The sequence below is a fragment of the Lontra canadensis genome, unplaced genomic scaffold, assembly GCF_010015895.1.
Source record: "Lontra canadensis isolate GAN:19392208 unplaced genomic scaffold, GSC_riverotter_1.0 scaffold112, whole genome shotgun sequence".
NCBI lineage: Eukaryota > Metazoa > Chordata > Mammalia > Carnivora > Mustelidae > Lontra > Lontra canadensis.
In genome coordinates, this window is record NW_022631106.1 from 4,786,821 (window position 1) to 4,803,832 (window position 17,012).

At 41.2% G+C, this 17,012-nt stretch overlaps 1 protein-coding gene across 3 annotated transcripts in view; it reads left to right on the forward strand.

Annotated features, from left to right (window-relative positions):
• The window catches only part of TMEM182 (transmembrane protein 182), a 56,485-nt gene that overhangs the window by 21,905 nt on the left and 17,568 nt on the right, over window positions 1–17,012 (forward strand). The window contains exons 1-2 of one of the 3 annotated variants that reach the window (XM_032840416.1): window positions 7,363–7,367; window positions 16,788–16,925. In XM_032840416.1, coding sequence (XP_032696307.1) covers window positions 16,814–16,925 — 112 coding nt within the window. In that variant the 5' untranslated portion in view covers window positions 7,363–7,367; window positions 16,788–16,813. Of the gene's footprint in view, window positions 1–7,362; window positions 7,368–9,496; window positions 9,502–16,787; window positions 16,926–17,012 lie in introns of those variants that run through there. The other 2 variants (XM_032840417.1, XM_032840415.1) reach the window with 2 other exon arrangements.

The following is a 17,012-nucleotide window of genomic DNA, read 5'->3' on the forward strand; positions in this document are numbered from 1 at the left end:
AATCACTGTTTTAACCTTTGGATAAATATCTAATGGTGCCATTACTGGGTCTACTGAGTGATCTTTACTGAAGTTGAGATGTTCCTGGTTAATCAGTATGGCCAGTCATTTTTTTTTTCCAATTAAAACCTGGAATTTGGGGGTATTGTATTATGAAACTCTGGATCTTCTGTTTTGGTTGGCTTTTTGATACTGCTTCTGCTGGAGAAGGGGTGGGTACTGCCTCAATAAAAATCAGGTGGGTGTGGAATTCCACGTTCCCCACTTAGTATGTGTTAACATGAGGAGAGGCTATGGTCCTTCTGGGCAGCAGTGAGAGTTCTGGCTTTCCACTATGCTTCCATTGATATCATCCTGGCCAGAAGTGGTAGGATTGAATAATTATAGCTTCTTTCATTGCTTCCACTGACCTGGGGAGTATGCAAGGGGTGTTCTTTTTACTACTGGGTGTTCGTTTAGGTCTTGACTCTCCACGAGTCCTTCTCTGATAGCACACTAGCTGGAAGGAATGTCTAATTTTCACCTAATAGGGGTGGAAGTCCAGGCTCCACACATGATCTCTCCTGTCACTGTGATTGGTCATCTCATTATCCTTGCAAAGATGAAGGTTCTGATTGCTTATTTAGCCTTTTCCAACACATCCTTTATCCTTGTATGTGTGTGTGTGTTTAAGGGGGAGTATTTGGGGCACCTTGTTATAGCCTGTCAAGGATCAAAGTCTAGGCTCCATTCTTGGTCCTTGCTGATGAGAGTAGAATTGGGAGCCAAAAGCTTACTCTGTGGCGTTTTATTAGCGTAGTAGTGGCATATCTCCTAAAAGTTTCTTGCCTTACTAGACAGCCCCTCACCTTGTCCTTTAGATAAACTGTTGTTGTTTGGGGCTCTTCTTTCTGTGATTGTTGTTATTTCCAGGTTACTGGCTTTTCCATCTCCATGGACACCACAGGATAGGGGCTTAATGGTACCACCTGGTGGCGATGAAAGTCTCATCTCCCTTTCTTCCCTGACGCCACCCAGCATGGGTGTTGGAGTGGTCCATGGAGTCTAGTGAAGGGGAATCTAGGCTCCTCACTCAGACTTTGTTGAAATCTTCTGTGGTGTTTGTCTGAATGTTTTCTGTCATGATGGACTGTCCCTTTGCTGGCACTTTGTCTAGATTGACCTCTGTTTGTTGTCATTTTCTGGTTATTAATCTGTAGTGCTAAATATAAGAAGAATGAAGCAAAAAGAAAACTCAGGGAATTCACCTCTGTGCCATTGCTTGGGCTCCAAGCTCCCTAGCTGGTCTGCCTCTTCTATTTATCTTTCCGAAGCTTCCTCTGTTTGTTTCATAGATAATCTCCAGTGATTTCAGTTGTGATTGAAGAAAGCAGAAGTTCACTGTATCTGACTATATACGGAAGAAACAGCTGACCAGATTTGCTAATGGGTTTGGTGTGGGGTATGAGGGGAAGAGCAGTCAGTGGTGACCTTTTTTTGTCTTTACCAACTGGAGGGATGCTGCTGCTATTATTAGAGAAGCAGAAAGCTGAGGTAGAGCTAGCTGGTTGTTAAGAGGAAGTTTGGTGGGTTTTAGAAGAGTCAAGTTGAGGCTGCACAGTGGAGATGTTTTGTAGGCTCCTGGATCACAGAATCTAGTGTTAAAGGTGGAGGTCTGGGCAGGCATTACATCTTTGAGAGTCATTGTGTGGACACATATTTAAAGCCATGGGACAAGATGGGACTATTGGGGGAGTGAGGAGGTCAGCCCAAGGACTGAGGCCAAGGATGCTCCATGGTTAAATTCTTCTCAGAGGAGAGAGCGATAAGTTTGGTCAAGTGATACCAAGAGGCACGGTAAGGTATGGCACATCGTCTGACCCTTGGACTGAACATTCTGCTGGCAACAACTTTATTTCCCATTTCCCAAGCTGGGTTTTCTTTTTCAAAGCCTCACGACTCTTATTTCCCTTTTAACATTTTTTGCACTCTTCTTTTTTTTTTTCCTTCTTCTTTCTGTAAATAATAATAAATAAATGATAAACACAAATATGGCTTGATAAATTCCACTGCTGGCATGAGGAATTAGAACGAGTGAATTTTTTAGTAGCTGGAGCCATAAATTTCTCAGGGATACCATAACAATTTCTTCAGAGCTTTTTGTTTCTATCCTTATTTCTTTTTTCTGCTTATTTAAACCTACTAATCTATTAACAGATGTCTAAAAAAGAAATATTTTATTTTATTTTATTTTATTTTGGAGAGGCAGAGAAAGGTGGGAGGAGCAGAGGGAGAGGGAGAGAGAGATTCTTAAGCTGGAACCATGTTGGGTGGATCCCAGGGCCGGGCTGGATTTCAGAATCCTGAGATCATGACCTGAGCAGAAATCAAGAGTCAGATTCTTAACTGACTGAGCCAAACAGGCGCCTCATTTTATTTATCTTATTAGAAATCACTGATATCACAACAGAATGGCTTTCTTCATTTCTTATTACAAGTTAAGTAGATTGAGGGGAGCATATGTGGAACCCCTACTACGTGCCATCTTTGTGCCAACCCATGTACTTGACATTACATATGTCATACATATCTACTCCCTTAGATCTGGTGACAGCATTATGAGATAGGGTTTATTGCTGTCATTTCAAAGCCAAGGAAACGGAGAGTGTTTAGATTTCTCAACCCAAAGATCATGCTCTGCAGTGAGCTGTCTTTATTTGCATAATCACCTTCTTGATAACATTGTAGGGAAAATTATGTTTCAATATACACTTTAAAGCAAAATCCATTGGTTAATTAGGAAGAATTGGTAAGTCCTATCATTTCCCTTTATAGTTTTGGTATGGTGGGTCAATGTCAGGTGTTCTTTTACTATTTACGACTCTTTACAAACAAGTTTGGGAGTATGGAAGTAAAATTAAAGTGACTTTTAAATGTGATTATTTAAAAATAGATTGATCTTTGGAGTGCCTCCCCTAGTACACAAATTGATTATGTCAGGTCTGTGAGTGGCCAAGGCTATTCTTCACATCCAGAGAGCACTGGCTTAGTATCCTTAAGGGAAGTGATACATTTTATGGAAAGCAAAGTGTTGTTTCCAGAGCAACAGCTGTTGTTATGCAATATAGAGGGTGTTTGCTGTAACAGTTTGCTATGTTGAGTAGCTAGAGAGGGAAGTTTTCCAAAGATGGATCCTGTCACTGCAAATAAATAAATAAAACCAAATCCCCCACTACATCATGTATAGAGTAGCTATGGGGATGCTATATTTAATCTTTTCAATGATTTTCTGCTTAAAATGGGCAGTTTTGAGAAACTGGTCCTTTCGAGCAGAGACTTGGAAGTTCAGTCTGTGCAGTTCATTATCAAAGGGAAATATTGACCATCTACTTGCTGGGACTCTAACCAGAAGAGCTGGAAGTGACTTCGGAGACTGCTGTCTTTTTTATCGAGAATCAAACAGAAAATTAGGGAGACTGGTTAAGTGACTCTCTTCTAAGGAACACACAGCAAATAGTCGGTAGGTCAGTGAGAACTCAAAGCTGCCAGTAGGCATTTCTGCCACATTCCTTCAGACTGGCTGCTCAGAGAGGCCAAGTCAGTGAAAGATGCCCAGGAAGGGTTTATGTACGGTAGTTGGTGAATGGCGACTTTGAACACCAAAGGTCACGTTTCCTGCTAAGTGGACAAAACACGACGGTCAGTCTGTTCATGAACAAGCTAAGTGTGAACGTTTGTTCTGGAGTAAAATGAGGCATTGCCCTGCTGGAGATGCCAGCTGTGTGCCAGCTATCTCGTCTGTCCCCACGTGACTCCCATCTTCACTGGCTGTACCAGCACTCCCTGCTTGCGTGGTTCCCAGCCCACACTACACAGGTCCTTCTCCTCAGCTGGCTATGTATTTTTCCAAGGCATTTGCTGGCAGGGACAGGCTACTACTTGCCAGCAAATCCCTTTCACCCCAGCAGCTTGTGATTACCCTCATCTCAATACCTTTATTTTCTTCCTAGAAACTTTGTTGCTTCATTTCTTTTTTACTGTAATTCTTCCATAAGGTTTCCTTGTCCATTTCATTTTCTCCACAGGGCAGGGTGGTTTCCACGAAGTATTATGAGATTTTTTTGGTGGCTTTACCATAGTATTTTATTCCTTCAGGGAAAATAAAATGGAACAAAACAAAACAGGGAAATACAAATTTCTATAAGAAAGAAAAGGGAGTGTTTTTCTCTTTTTATCTTTGTCTGTCTTTCTCACTGAAAACACTTCCCCCCCACAAACCAGACTACAAATCTCCTGCCAGTGGTTGGCTTATTGATAGATAGAAGCTTCATGTGGATAAACAGCCTATTTTGATTTAAGTTAATTGGTGATTTTTCTTATCATTTGTAAGGAAAGTTTCATATAACATGGGCCAAAAATCTTCCATTGGAAAATGATTCTATCTTACATAGACCATTGTGATCTGCCTCCTACTTTCTTTCTCTAACATTTCCCCTGCCACCAAAGCTTCTCTCTGTGCCTTGGCACTAAGTTCCTTGCACCCTGCTTTCTTCCTTGGTATCCTTTGTGCTTTCTGCTCTCTGGTTCAATTTCCTGCATTCCTACTCTCCCTTCTAAGAGTCATCTCCTCCAGGAAGCCTTCTGTCATATGCCAAGATTGGGTTAAGTACCCTTACTTGAATACCTTGGTATATTCTTATGTAATATGCCATTGAGTTCTCTCTTTACTTAACATAGCCAATAGCCATCTGATTGTGTAACTCTCTCCTATTAGACTGCTAGATAACATATATTTTACTTTTATTCATGTCATATCACCAGTAAGTGCTTACCTAGCACAGTGCCTGATACAAGGGAAATTTTTTCAATCAGTATCTAAGTGTAGGTAGATGAAAGAGTGGAATTAATTTAGTTGTTAATCACTTCTTTTGTTGTGTGTTTTATGATAAAAATAGAGGGAACATATCAAATAATTTCATTTCTATGAGATTCCCAAAGTAACTTTTTGATGCAGAAATAGTAGAAACTTCTCTTGAGTCACATCTCTAAGGAAAGGTTTTGGACATATAATTGCAGTATAATAAAAGATCATACAATCCCCTGGAGAAATGTGTTTTCTAGGATGTTAGCAATTCGTAGATGCAAATCATCTGACTTGGGAATCCTAGAACACTTGCAACTAAGTAAGCAAGTCTTGGCAATAATTATTTTCTATTGTCTATACAAAAGCTTTGGCAAATGGGTTCAAATTTAATGTTAACAAAAAGTATATGAATAAAATGTCCCTAAAAATGTTCTTTTCATGCCTTAATATAAAGTATAATAAGGCTTCTCAGGTAAAGATCAGATTTTTTTTTTTTTAAGGGACTTAGTCAAGGAGGAAATACATCTCTTTTCTGGCAATTTTAGAGTTGGGTGGGAAAACTGACATAACTCCCTGATATTCTTGATTCATTTCTGTGTACTGGGTATTTAGGAGCATGGAAAGGGCAGTTACATAGTCCTCAGTACCCTTAGCTCCCAGGTGTTAATGTCTCATTGCTTCGTCCTTCAGATCTTCTCTTCCAAGTACCTAAAGTAGCGTTTTAGGTAATAAAGTCTCCCCAGTCATTGTGGTAATGAGGCCGAGACCATGGACTCCTTTCTGTTTTGAATGAGTTTACTTCATTCTGTCCCATGGCCAAATTCCACCGGCCTTAGCTGCACAACTTGAGTTTTCAGTGGGTGATGGGTGATAAATTACTGACAATTCTCTCATTCCTATTTTTATTGACCATCTATTACACTCAGGCATGAAGTTTCCCCTAGGGTTAGAATGATGAGCAAGACTGAGACTTTGCCCCAAAGGAACTCACAGTCAAGAAGTGGAGGTGGTTATGTAAAGGGATCAGGACAGCCCAGAGTGCACTGAATCTCGAGACTGGCATGTGTCAGGAACACAGACTGAGGAGCAGGCCAGGCACTCTGCTCATTGTTTCCCTGTGTTAATTCTTTGAGTCCTCTTATAATACCGTAAAATAGGTATCATTATTATCACATGCTGGGGAAGGAAATGAAGGCACAGAGAGGCTAAGTAACTTGCTCAAGGTCACACAGCTGGGATGGGGTATTGCACCTCTTGAGTCTAGCTATACTCCTCGTGGTTCTACACTCTCCTGCCTTTTGGTGGAGATGAGGAGGTAACTCCACGATGTCCCTTCAAGGAGGGAAGGAGCTTGACTAGATCTCAAGTACATGTAGGAAGCCTGATTCATTCTAGTGAGGGGAAAGTGTACTGCAAAAGCCTAGAGGCATAACAGTGTTTCCCACCAGGAAACTTCGGTAAAATTTCAGCATTTTTGGAGGATCAGGTAAGAGGAGCCAGACTGGGAGGGATTTGAGCCTGGAAGACTGTGATACAGCCATGGCAGTTTGAGAAACACACACACACACACACACACACACACACACACACACAGCCACAATGAACACAGAAACTAATGGTGTCTGAGACTGAACTCAGACAGCCCTGTATTCAAATCCTGACCTCGTCATTTACTGGCTGTTTAATTTTTGGAACTGTCTTTAGCCTCTCCAGCCTTATGGGTAAACTACAGAGTGGGGAAGAAACCGTGGAAAGGCTGAGCCTCTGGCATACAGCACCTGTGCAGTCAAGTTGGCAGCTCCAGAGAGACCTAAGAGTCCTGTGGTCCCCAACCTGGCTGCACATTCCATCCTCCAAGGGGGCTTTAAAAAAATATAATCCTGTGTGCCCACCCTGAGAGATTCTCACTTAAATGGACTGGGATGGAATCCTGGCTTGGGTATGACATTAAAATCCTCCAGGCGGCTCTGATGCTCAGGCAGGGACACAGGCTGCCCGTCTAGGCCCTCTGAGGCAGCAGGGGTCAGAGGAAGACCTCAGAGCTGGAGGTTAATCTGGTCCCCTGTATTAGGGTCTGAGTGTCCTTGTACACAATACCTCTGTATGGAAGGAAAACACTTTATTCTACCCCCTTAGGTTCAGTGACTGTAACCCTGCAAATTAGACTATAAAAAGAGAGGAAGATGAGAAAAGGTTTTATTGGTATGAATGTATACGGAGACCTTCACAGAAAAATGAAGAGCCAAAGGAGCAGATAGGCCTGGAGCTTATATGCCTTTTTAACAAAGGACAATGGATGTGGTGATGTGACAAGACAGAGGAGAAGGGGTTTTGGGCTCGTGGTGGCAAACTGAGAAAGTGACCAGAAAATATATAGGGGGAGTAGGGGGCAATAAGAGTACTTGGGTAGATTTGTTCACAGACCCACCCTGGTGCTGACTTGCTGTCTGCTTTGTGGCCATCAGGCTCCCTCGGTAAGAGTGGACTTGTGGCAGTCCCCATTTCTCAAAAGTTTCTGCTTTTAGTCAGAAAAGGAAGATTCCCCACAGATTTCTTTCCACATTCACTGATTCTCATTGGCTTCCAGCTCAAAATAATCTTACCCAAAGTGGCATATTTTGGGGTGACACATTCTGATCCCCTTCACCTCACTTCCAAGTGCCTTTAGTTCCTTGCTCCTGTGACCTCGAGCATGTCGGCTGCTCCTGCAATCAAGCTGCACTGTACTAGTACCCCTGTTACCCACGACCACCACCCCTTCTGCTTCTAGTACTGCAAAGTCCAGCAGACCCCCGCCCACCCCCAAAGATCGTTAGGAGAAGAAACAAGATAATGACCATGGATGCACTCTCAAGCCTGGAAAGCTCTTGAAATTATGTGAAGAAACCCATGTTTCTCCTGCTGCAGGGACTTTGCCAAGGTCACAGCCTGCACAGGAGGTGAGGCCTCTGCCCCACCTACCTAAGACACTCCTTCTTCCCCTTCACTGCCTCTGTTTGCAGTAGGGAGGTAAATAAATTCCATCAGGACTTTCAATGTTCTTTTTGTTCTGAAAAAAAAAAAAAAAATCAATGGACCATGGAGAGCACGTGACTTGGCTTGGCACGTCCACAGTTGCGGAGCTCAGACGCGGACACGCTGTACAGCCTGTCCTTCTGCTTTGGTGAAGGCATGACTGTATTTTTAGACCTGCCCAACGCTGCCAAGACAAGTAGTGTATGGAGATGCAGGACAGGCTTGCTGGCCTGTGTAACAGAAGCGTCTTGCCTAAAGCTACGGCAACATATGCTGAAGGTTCTCATTTGCTGCTGAGGATGGTGGAGGGGGGTGGCGTGTTTTGTTTTGGCTTCTCATAAAACATTTTATAGCACTTCACACTGTGTGCTTGAGGATGTGTCGAAACATAGGATTAGCTTTATGAACTAGCTTTGTGAGGTGTCTGAGGCAAGATAGCAAGTTTTGAAAAATGAATAACACTTAAGTTTATCTTTAAACTGCAAATACAATATTTACATTTTTATATACACAATAAAATAATTTATCAAAACACTACGAATTTGGAATTGTGATCATTTGGGTTGACTTCTTCCCTCTATACTCCATACGGAAGGTTGATTGTATACATTATAATATTACAAAATCAAGAGTAGATTTGTTAATACCTTAAGAGAACAAACTGTTCTGGCATACAAATGAAAACCCCATGAAAACAGGCTTTATTTCTTGCTGGTTTCTCACCTCCTGTAACAACAGCTTATCACTAAAGCTGATTTCATTTCTATCCTGACTTCCCAGCTTTAGGCCCCAGTTGGAATAACCACCTCACCAGTTTCCCGTGTTCTGTTCTTTTTCTTACCAGTTTATTCTCTGGACAGCGGCAGGAGTGGTATTCAGATACACATGTGGCTATAATTGCTGATAATTGACCTTCAGGGGCTCCCTAGGACCAGTATGATAAGGACCAACACTTTCTGAGTGGCACATGAGGCTGTGACTACCTTCCTATCCCTCGTTTCTTGGCGCCTTTGTCCACAGGGGAGGCAGCTGCAGGGAGCTGTTTTTATTTCCCAATGCACGGGAAACTGGGATTGGATTGACCTTCCTCCTGCCTTCTGCCATTTCAACTATAATCGGAACTGTAGGGCATTACTCACGACCGTTCAACCCTGAAATAGTGGCTTCTCAGGGCAGTTGTCCATCCGGCTCCGGGCTATGCTGTGCATACGTTTGCTGGGGCGCCTGTCACCCAGTCTTAAACTGACTTGTTTTTCCCTCCCTAGACTGAACTTGTGAGGACAAGGATTATGTCTTACTCTAGTGGTCTTTGGTGCCTAGACAGCCGTGGAAGTATGTTTGCTAAGTTAAGTAGCGTATGGTTGTCAACCACACACTGATTCACCAAGCAGGCCTGGCAGGGTCTCTCTTTGCGATCCCTTGGGAGACACTGGCTTAAATTGCTGGATGGGTGTGAATGGCTGGGAATGGAACATCTTATAAAATAATCCAGAGTTAAAACTTCAGGGTGCTTCTAAGCATCATCAAAATTAATGAGTTTTAGGGCATGTTTATTACATTCTTCACGGAAAAAGAGATACTGTAGGGTTTTATTTTTCTAACCTTGTAGATGGGATTCAAAGCAGATGCCAGTTCTGCCATTAGTTTCCCATTTGAGATCCGCAGTAATCTGCACACATGCAAAAATGTGCGTGCGTGCACACACACACACACTCATACCTATGCACGATATTGATGTACACAATTAATAGTCTGCTTTATTCATGACCTTCATTGTCCTAGTGTTTGGGGTGATTTTTACATTTCTTCCCTGAAGGATGCTTAATACATATACATATCTCTCTACACTTCCTAATTATGTCACTTTGGAATTTGATCTTTTAGGTATATCCGAGGTATGAACTCTTTTTGATGTATGTTTCAGTCTGAAATTTGAATTTGCAGTGGAGTTAATATTCTTTATGTTAGGTACTTTTTATGAGTAAAACACATTGTGAACAGAGTTTTGCATTCCGTATATGCTCTTATTTAACAAACTAGATAATCCGTAATGACTTGATGTGTCTTTTCTTCATGAAAAAGCAAAAGGATAGTCCTCAAATGAAAATTAGAAAAATACTATATGTTAGTGAACGTATAAAAATATGAAGGGACGTACACGGGATATACTGAGAGGACGTTTCAGGATACCCAGGGCTGATGATTTTTAATCTAGATCTACTAGGATGAAGTTACCAAGTAAACTGGTAGTGAAAGTTAATACTGTAAGGGTAAAAGCTTAATCTATTTAGGAAAATAAACTGGATACTCTAAAAGAAGCATTTCTACAACATCTGTTCTTAGAGTAATTACTACTCATCCTCATTACAACACCCGAGCAAGGAGCCTTTTGTTAGGTCAATTCACCAATTTATTTAGAATCAACAGAACTTCATTGCTTTCAAAGAAGTCGTTAATTCTGGCCTTCTGCAGATTCAGAAGATGCTTTCTTTTAATTAATCCGAATTGTGATTATATAGATTACATGTAAATCTATTTACATTGTAAATCTTGCTTCATGTTCTGGTAGGAATTAATAGAAATCCAATATTGTTTAAGTTAATTGAATTGTACTTAGTGGTACAAATGGATTTTTAGAGTTGTTTTCACTTGGCACAGTCCAAAGGTTGCAAAGACAAAACTTCACAGTTTTTATAGCTCCTATAAGCAATAAGAAAATGAATGAAGTATCCTCTGAGATACAGTCATGGTCTAGGGGCCTTAAATAATAAAAACCACTAAGCAAATAGAAATATCCTCCCTGCCAAAGTTCCAAAGGTGTAGATACATTAGAACTGAAAGCATGTCCCCATCCTAGATCCATGAAATTAGTAGATATCTTTTATGTGTCAATTACATCATTGACAAGGACATTTTATTACAAAGTGGGTAGAAATTAATAATAGTAATAGCCAATGTATGTGAATACTCACTGCATGTAGCTCCTTTCCTTGTATTTTCTCAATTCTTCCTATAAGCTTATGTGAAGGATACTGTTTTCCATCTCAGAAAACTATGGTCTGTGAGAGTCACACAATTAGTGGAAAGACCCCAGTATCATGTTTGACTCCAAAAACACATAGACTTCCTTCATTTTATGTTAAAGATTCTCTGATTGCCTCCGTTTTACTTTAGACAGTGAAAGAACTCTACCCAATTCCACAAGACAATTCTGAATTATGAGTGAACATTTTAGATCTGGAATCAACGTGTGCCACATATGCAAACTAGGTAATATAATTAGCTAGGGAACAGGAAGTTCCAAAAAATTCTGAAATAAGCTTGAAGTTACGCACTTTTGAATGCTGAAGCACAAGGAGAAAAATAAAGCCCACAGTGACTGCAGTAAGGAGTTTGTCTTGGAAGCGATTTCTGTGTGGTCACGACTCTCAGGCACTAGGTTCCCCCTTGCCTTAAATGCAGATCTGTTGTTCCACCTTCTCTAAGGCCTCAGAATCAAAATCAAATCAGGCTATTTTGTTAGAGCAAAGGACAGGACGGGAACTGGCAGCTGTCAGGAACAGCAGCTCTGAAGAGCATCCATCCACATCCCTGGTTTGCTCTCTTTCCCTCTCTCCCTCTACAGGTGCTTCTCTCCTTTCAGTCCTGCTGCTTTTCTCCTGGAGAGGCGTGTCCTGCTACCGCTGTCCTCTCTGTGGTCTGCTTCATAATGCCGGCCCTCTTGCTTGCATATGGCTTTTCTAGACCCAGCAGCGACCAGTGCTTCCTTTTAACTTCAGCCTTGATGAGTAGATCACCTCATGTTTCCATTTTTCCTATTCTCCAGGGATCTCAAGGATTAGCCCAACTCATCTTTACAAAACATAGGTCGTAAGACATGGGTCAGAGGTCACCGTGTTTGAGCTGTCTTTGTGTTAGGTGTCTGACCTCATTTGTTTGTATTTTGGGTATTTAGGAGTAGAGTCCCATGTTCTAATACAGGACCAATGCCTTCTTAGAGGTTAGCGGACAAGGAAATGTCCCATGGAAGACAGTATATCAAACACAACTTCTCTTCTGCACAGTGTGCTGCAATCTAAAGGGATTTCCAAACGTCAATGGTACATAAAAGCAGCATGCAAGCTCTCTGAGGAAAGTAATTCACTTTCCTATTACTGAACACAGTACCACCTGCTGTGTAGTGTTCATACAATTTAAATAATAGTGTAAATAAAAGCAACCATAAAATAAATGCTATTCATTGATTTTTTATTTTATGTCACACACTTCACATACATTATTAATAATTCTTCCAAAACTCTAAAGGATGGATGGAAACATCTGCATTTTACAGAAGAGATAGTTGTTCAGGAAGCTTAAGTGACTAGTCCAAGATAACATCACATGTAAGGGGTAAATACTGAAGTCACCCTGATTGTAAAACCTTCATGTCTTTACTGTATTGTGCTGACAATATATTTTTGTATTTCAATAGTCGAGAATACTTTAAAGAAATGAAGATGAGAAAAATACTAGGTCACATTTATGCAGATACTCACCTTTGCTGTTTTTCTTCCTTTATTCCTCAAGTTTCAAGTGAACCCTGGTGTCCTTTCTTTCAACCTAAAGAAATTCCTTCTCCTATGTCCTTAGAGGACAGGTCTGCTTAGATAAATTCTGTCTTCTTCCTTGAGAAATGGCTTTTTTTAATCTTCATCCCTGGAAGATATTTTTCATTAGAAGGAGAATTTGAGGTTGATAATTCTTTTCTTTTTTTTGCCTTTAAGATGTTGTTCTACTCTCTCCTGGCCTCCATCATATCTGATGAGAAAATGTGGTCCTTGGATTGTTGTCCTCTGTATTCAATCTGTCTTCCCCCCTACCCACCTGTGATGACTTTTAAAAACTTTTTCTTTATCTATGGTTTTCAGTAATTTTATTGTTATGTGTCTGGGCTTATTTTTTTTTCTTCAGTGTTTGTTCTTTGGAGTTTGTTGAGTTTCTTTTATCTATAAATTTATCTTTCACCAAATCTGGGAATTTTTCAGGCATTATTTCTATGAATGTTCGTTCTGCACTAATATGGTCTGCCTCTGCCTTAGGGACTCCAGTGGCACAAATGTGACATCTTTTGATTTTCTCTCTCAAGTCACTGAGACTCTAGCCATTTTTAAAAAGATTTTTTTTAATTTATTTGAGAGATAGAGAATTAGAGAGAGAGTGCATGAGCAAGGGGAGAGGCAGAGGGAGAAACAGACTCCCCCTGAGCAGAGAGTCCAATGTGGGACTTGATCCCAGGACTTTGGGATCATGACCTAAGCTGAAGGCAGATGTTTAACTGACTGAGCCACCCAGGCACCCCTGCCTCTAGTGATTTTTTATTTCAATTTCTTTTCTTTCTGTTCAGACTAGATAATTTCTTTTTTTAAATTTTTTAAAAATGTATTAATTTGACAGAGAGAGATCACAAATAGGCAGAGAGGCAGGCAGAGAGAGAGAGAGGAGGAAGCAGGCTCCCCGCTGAGCAGAGAGCCCAATGTGGGACTTGATCCCAGGACCCTGGGATCATGACCCGAGCCAAAGGCAGAGGCTTTAACCCACTGAGCCACTCAGGTGCCCCAAGACTAGATTATTTCTACTGCTCACTCCTCAAGTTCACTTGTTCTTTCTCATCTCCATTCTGCTATTGAGCTCATTTCATGGATTCTAAGCTTCAGATATATTTTTCACTGCGATTTAGTTCTTTTTTTTATAGACTCTATTTCTTTTAAGAATTTCTCTTTTTCATTTCAAGAGTGTCCACCTTAGTTCATAGAAAATGGTTCTAATAGCTGCTTTAAAGTCTGTGTGATAATTCGCACATTTGAACCGTCTTTGGGTTGGCATCTGCTGATTGCTCATTCCTTTGAGAATTGGTCGAATTTGGTTGTTAGTATTTGGATTATAGCTTGGACATTTTGAACATTATATCGTTAGACCTTGCACACTGTGAAACTTCTCTGGAGAATATTTGTTTGTTGTTTGAACAAGCAATCTACTTGCATGATTTGTCCTTTGCTTTTGTGGTGGTCGTGTCAAGGTCAGTTAAGTTTTCAAAGCCTTTGAGATGCTGTTTGGGTCTGCTGGGGCATATATATATCCTCAGGGCTTGCTCTGGTTCTTGGGTGATGTGGTACTGTAATTCAGTTCTCAAAGTCTTCATCGTACTTCTTTGGGCATTTTTGGTGCATGTACAACTTGAAGGTGAGCTCAGCACTTGTGTGGGTTCAAACACAGGATTAGAGATTCTCTTCTCTGGTTCTGTCTCATTTGTGGGGTTTCTTCCATATTCTCGGGCTCCCAGGATCCACTTTTCCAGTTTTTCTCACTGGAAAGATGTTTCTCAGAGTTGGCCTCCTGGGCCATGGCCTACTTTCATGCAGTTGTACAAAGCAGTTAAAGAAGTGTAAAGCAGTTAAAGAAGAGGAAAACCCATAGCACTGGTTCCTTCACTCTTTGCAAACTGGGTGTCCTTTTTTCTGCTGCTGCTGCTTCATCTTCTTCTTCTTTTTTTTTTTTTCATGTTTTTTTTTGTTTGTTTTGTTTTTTAATTTAAGAAAGATAGAGAACGTGAGTGGGCGGGAGAGGTAGAGGAAGAGAATCTTCAAGCAGATTCTCTGCTAAGCACAGAGCCTAATGCAGTGGGCAGCTGGATATGGGACTTCATCCCAGGACCCATGAGATATGACCTGAGCCAAAACCAGGAGTTGGTCACTCAATCCACTAAACCTCCCAGGCACACCATTTTTCTGCTTCTTGTAGCCAAAAGGTTGAATCATCATTTGGGATCTTAGGTGTCCATGTCTCCCCTGGGGTAGCAGTACAGATTTACTTTTGAAGTCTCAAGGCAGGACTGGTTGAATAAAAAGAGAAAATTCAACACGGAGACTTTCCCCATACTCTGGCTTATAGGGAGCCCCTTTCCTGCTGATCTAGCCAGAATGATCTTAACTCCGGATTTTTGTTTTTGTTTTTGTTTTTTTGTTTTGCTGTTTGCACTTTTTTTTTTAAAATTTTATTTATTTATTTGACAGACAGAGATCACAAGTTGGCAGAGAGGCAGGCAGAGAGAGAGGGGGAAGCAGGCTCCCCGCTGAGCAGGGAGCCTGATGCGGGGCTGGATCCCAGGACCCTGAGACCATTACCCAAGCCGAAGTCAGAGGCTTAACCCACTGAGCCACCCAGGAGCCCTTGTTGTTTGCACCTTTTATAAAGTTCCCAATTTGGCTTGCTTTCAGGACAAATCCAGAAAGAGAAAAAAAAGGATAAACTCAGAAAACTCTTTGTAGCCAATTTTATCTTTTCTTAAGTTTTGACTTTTCTCCTTAAGCCACTTGCTATTTACTTTCCTGACTCCTCAGATAGCTGTTTGCCAAGCGTGTCCACATTTAAGTTGTGGTGAGGGGAGCCACAGAATAGGCTCCTTATTCTGTGGACTGCCTCTTAATCATGTTTTCACCCCAATACTTGCCACGGAACCTACCACATGATGCACAATTGTAATTGAAGGGAATACAAGCATAAAATGTGAGGCTCACCAATGTGAAGGAAATCTTTGTGTGTGTATGTGAATGAAAATATAAAAAGTCAAGCTTGCCAATTCTCCAGTAAATTCTGGTATGACCCGGACAGAGCGTGTTTGGCTCACTGTCTACCACTCTTCCCACGCTCAAAGATGTTCAGTACTTTTCCTCGGCTTGGCACCCTGCAGAGCCTGTATGCAGCCAAAGAATATTCCTAGCACCCCAAACCCGGAAACCACTGGCAAGTGAAAAGCATGGGGTGTGGGGTACAAGCCGGTCTTTCACTCCTGTTTTTCACACGTGTCCGCACACAATTTCCAGCTTTTGTTTCCGATGTAAAGGCAGGGCCATCTCCCCACAAATTTCCATCTTCCTATGCTCTTTACTCTAAGATTCTATCTGATGGGCACAGATTTCCCCTTCCCAGGTGGGCTTGTGGAAGAAAATCATTTATTTTGCTTTCTTATACAAAGTTCTATGTTTTCATTAAAAAATGTAATTTGACTAATGCGTTGTATGGAGCTTTCCCTCATTTATACCAAAAAGAACTTGTTAGTGTTTTAGACCTTGGGAAATGATGAATTTGTTTAATAGATCAGTAATTATCCCACTCAAAAATGATCATTAGAATTCCTCTTTGTTTGATTACTGTGTATCACCAAACCCACCATCCATTTATCACCAGCTGCATCCGTTAATCCAGCTTTGCTGGTCCATGCATAAGAGACTACTCTAACTTTTCATTTTGAACCTTTCTAAGAAAAATATTGCTAGAAAGTAGTATGCCTTAAATATATCTGATTTAAAATCTCTGTACAAACTTTTAATTTTGGTTTTGTTTGCCATTTTTCTTACTGAAGACTATTATCTAGTAGAATTACAGTCTAAATAGAAGTATAATTTTTTGTTAGGGGATTGGGGGTGATTATTAGCTTGTAGGGGGTGACAGTGGTAGTAAGAAATGATGTCTGTAAATGTGAATGACTTTTCATGTCTTTGTACGTTTGGTATGAAACACCCTAACACTAGGTATTTACTTAAGGGAGCTCTTTCCAGAACTTTAGGACATTCCCACTTCTAAAGTGGAAAACAAGGTCCGGAAAATGAGCTCTGAGAGTGTACTGAGTGTACTCAGTGTACTGAGCATCTGTGTGGTGCAAATACCAAACACGAGTTAGTTAAAGGTTGACATCACTGAGTACAAAGTTCTCTAGTAAAATTTCCTTTGGATCGTCATTCAGGACCCATGGCTTGGGATTCCACTTCACTCTGCTGGTACCGAAATCAGAGCAATAAAGAGGAAAGAAACTGACTGCGTGGTACAATCCAAGTGGGGTTCACAATCTAAATGCGGTTTTCTTTTCTCCTTTCCCCTCTGGGGTCTCCAGTTTACCGTGGTTTCTGGGCAGTCCTGATGCTTCTGGGGGTCGTCACCGTGGTGACTGCAAGCTTTCTGATCATCTGTGCAGCTCCCTTTGCAAGCCACGTTCTCTATAAAGCCGGTGGAGGTGGTTACCTTGCTGCAGGTATGTGCGAGGCAAAGGGTGTGATTTCCAGCCATGGCTTTTCTGGATATCCTCATATTTTCCTTTTCTAGTTTCAGGTTTCAGACC